We start from the raw sequence: 1,958 nt of genomic DNA on the forward strand, positions 1-1,958 counted from the left end.
TTCCCTGACCAGGGATTGAACCTGGGCCACCACAGTGAACGCGCCGAGTCTTAACCACTGGACCGCCAGAGAATTCCCTCCCCTCCTACTTCTTGTCCCCATCTGCCACTGTGACCCAGAGCATCCCTGCCCCCAAATACCAGTCACCTGGGATTGCCAGGGGCCCAGCTGACCTCTTCAAGGTGCTGCTGGGGAGGCGGGCGATGCGACTGTGGCCGCGGGAACTGCAGGAGGGAAGGAAGGAAGAAGGGAGGAAGGTCACAGCCAAGCTTCTGGACTATGGGGGGGGCGGTGGGGGTGGGAGGGTAAGAGCTAGACACGGAGCCTCGGGAGCAGGGGGAGGCTGAGCACTTGGCCAAGGCCAGACCTGAGGGTGGGAGAGGCAGGAGGGGGGGGGGGGGCCGAGTCTTAACCACTGGACCGCCAGAGAATTCCCTCCCCTCCTACTTCTTGTCCCCATCTGCCACTGTGACCCAGAGCATCCCTGCCCCCAAATACCAGTCACCTGGGATTGCCAGGGGCCCAGCTGACCTCTTCAAGGTGCTGCTGGGGAGGCGGGCGATGCGACTGTGGCCGCGGGAACTGCAGGAGGGAAGGAAGGAAGAAGGGAGGAAGGTCACAGCCAAGCTTCTGGACTATGGGGGGGGCGGTGGGGGTGGGAGGGTAAGAGCTAGACACGGAGCCTCGGGAGCAGGGGGAGGCTGAGCACTTGGCCAAGGCCAGACCTGAGGGTGGGAGAGGCAGCAGAGGGGAGGGGAGCTGAGTAGGGTTTGGGAGGGAGGAAGAGGTGAGGGGGTGGGTAGTCCACTCCCTGGATTACCCAGTGAACACTGATTGCCCCCCTCGTGGAGAGAGGGTCTGTGGCCTTTACCAGAGGAGGGAGACATCTCTAATATAATCCTGTAATAGCAAGAGCCCAGGGAACCTCAGACAACCAGACGCTGGTCCTGCCAGAGGACCAGCTGTAGTTGGCCCGGTGCCCGCTGCCCTGGTGACAGCTCCTTCTTTTCCTCCGCCCACACCTCCCCAGCCTCACCTCACAACGCGCCTCTTCTTGCGAGCTGAGGTCCCAGGGAAGGAAGTTGCCGGCTTGGGGCCCCTCACGGTGAACAGGGGCCTGGGTCCGCTGGGGAGGGAGGAGGATGAAGGTGGCACATCAGGAGGGAACCAGAAAAGGGTGCCGGCACCTCCCGCTCCGGCGCCCGTCTTGCGGGGCAGGGAGGTTAGACAAGGTGACCTCTGAGGTTTCTTCCTCCTAAGAGGCGGACTCCTCTCCCTGCCTCACTCGGCCTGGGCTGACAGCTGAGTGACAGGCCTGCTCTGGGAGAACATCCAGGTGTCAGTTTCTGGCGCGTCCGGGGAACTGGAGTTCAGACAGTTTCACCCTTCCACCTGCCTGGCTCTGAGCTTGTTACTGAGAGGGGGTTCGGGCTGTGGGAGAGGTGGGGGGAGCAGTGGGCAGCCTGCCACCCTCGGCCTCCCGAGTCCAGGTCAGTCTGCTGCTTGTTCGTGGCCTTGGACTGTCCTGAGCTGGTTGCTGCTCCCCCCTCCCTGCCACGTGGGCAGAAGCCGAGGATGAGAGCATCTTCCCACTGAAAAATGCTGAATAAAGTTTTCTCAGGATCCCCTTCCCAGTTGCAGATGCTGGGCGGGAAGGTAAAGTCTGGGGTGGAAGTGGTAGAAACAGGTATTTCTCAGTGGGATACAGAACTCAGACCAGGCCCAAGTGATGCCAAGGAACAGAGTGGGCTGGGCACCCCATGTTAGCTCCTCCTCCCTGCTGACCCTCCCCATAGGGGGCGCCTGTGAGCTACTCATGGGCGTGTCACAAACCAGCACAGAGCTGGCGGCTTTGAAGTATAGATGGACAAGGCGGGGCCTGGAGAGAAGCAACGCCTCCAAAGAGAGGGCGCGTTCTGCTCTCCTGGGCCTGGTTGCTGGTCAGACCAAAGGGAAAG

At 61.8% G+C, this 1,958-nt stretch overlaps 1 protein-coding gene across 1 annotated transcript in view; it reads right to left on the minus strand.

The window, feature by feature from the left end:
- KIF18B (kinesin family member 18B) overlaps window positions 1-1,958 on the minus strand; it is an 11,607-nt gene that overhangs the window by 483 nt on the left and 9,166 nt on the right. The window contains exons 13-15 of the mRNA XM_007455133.1: window positions 1,037-1,126; window positions 523-546; window positions 148-224 (exon numbers count right to left, since the gene is read on the minus strand). Coding sequence (XP_007455195.1) covers window positions 148-224; window positions 523-546; window positions 1,037-1,126 — 191 coding nt within the window. The remainder of the gene's footprint in view (window positions 1-147; window positions 225-522; window positions 547-1,036; window positions 1,127-1,958) is intronic.

Source organism: Lipotes vexillifer, unplaced genomic scaffold, assembly GCF_000442215.2.
Source record: "Lipotes vexillifer unplaced genomic scaffold, Lipotes_vexillifer_v1.1 scaffold1639, whole genome shotgun sequence".
NCBI classification, from domain to species: Eukaryota; Metazoa; Chordata; class Mammalia; order Artiodactyla; family Lipotidae; genus Lipotes; species Lipotes vexillifer.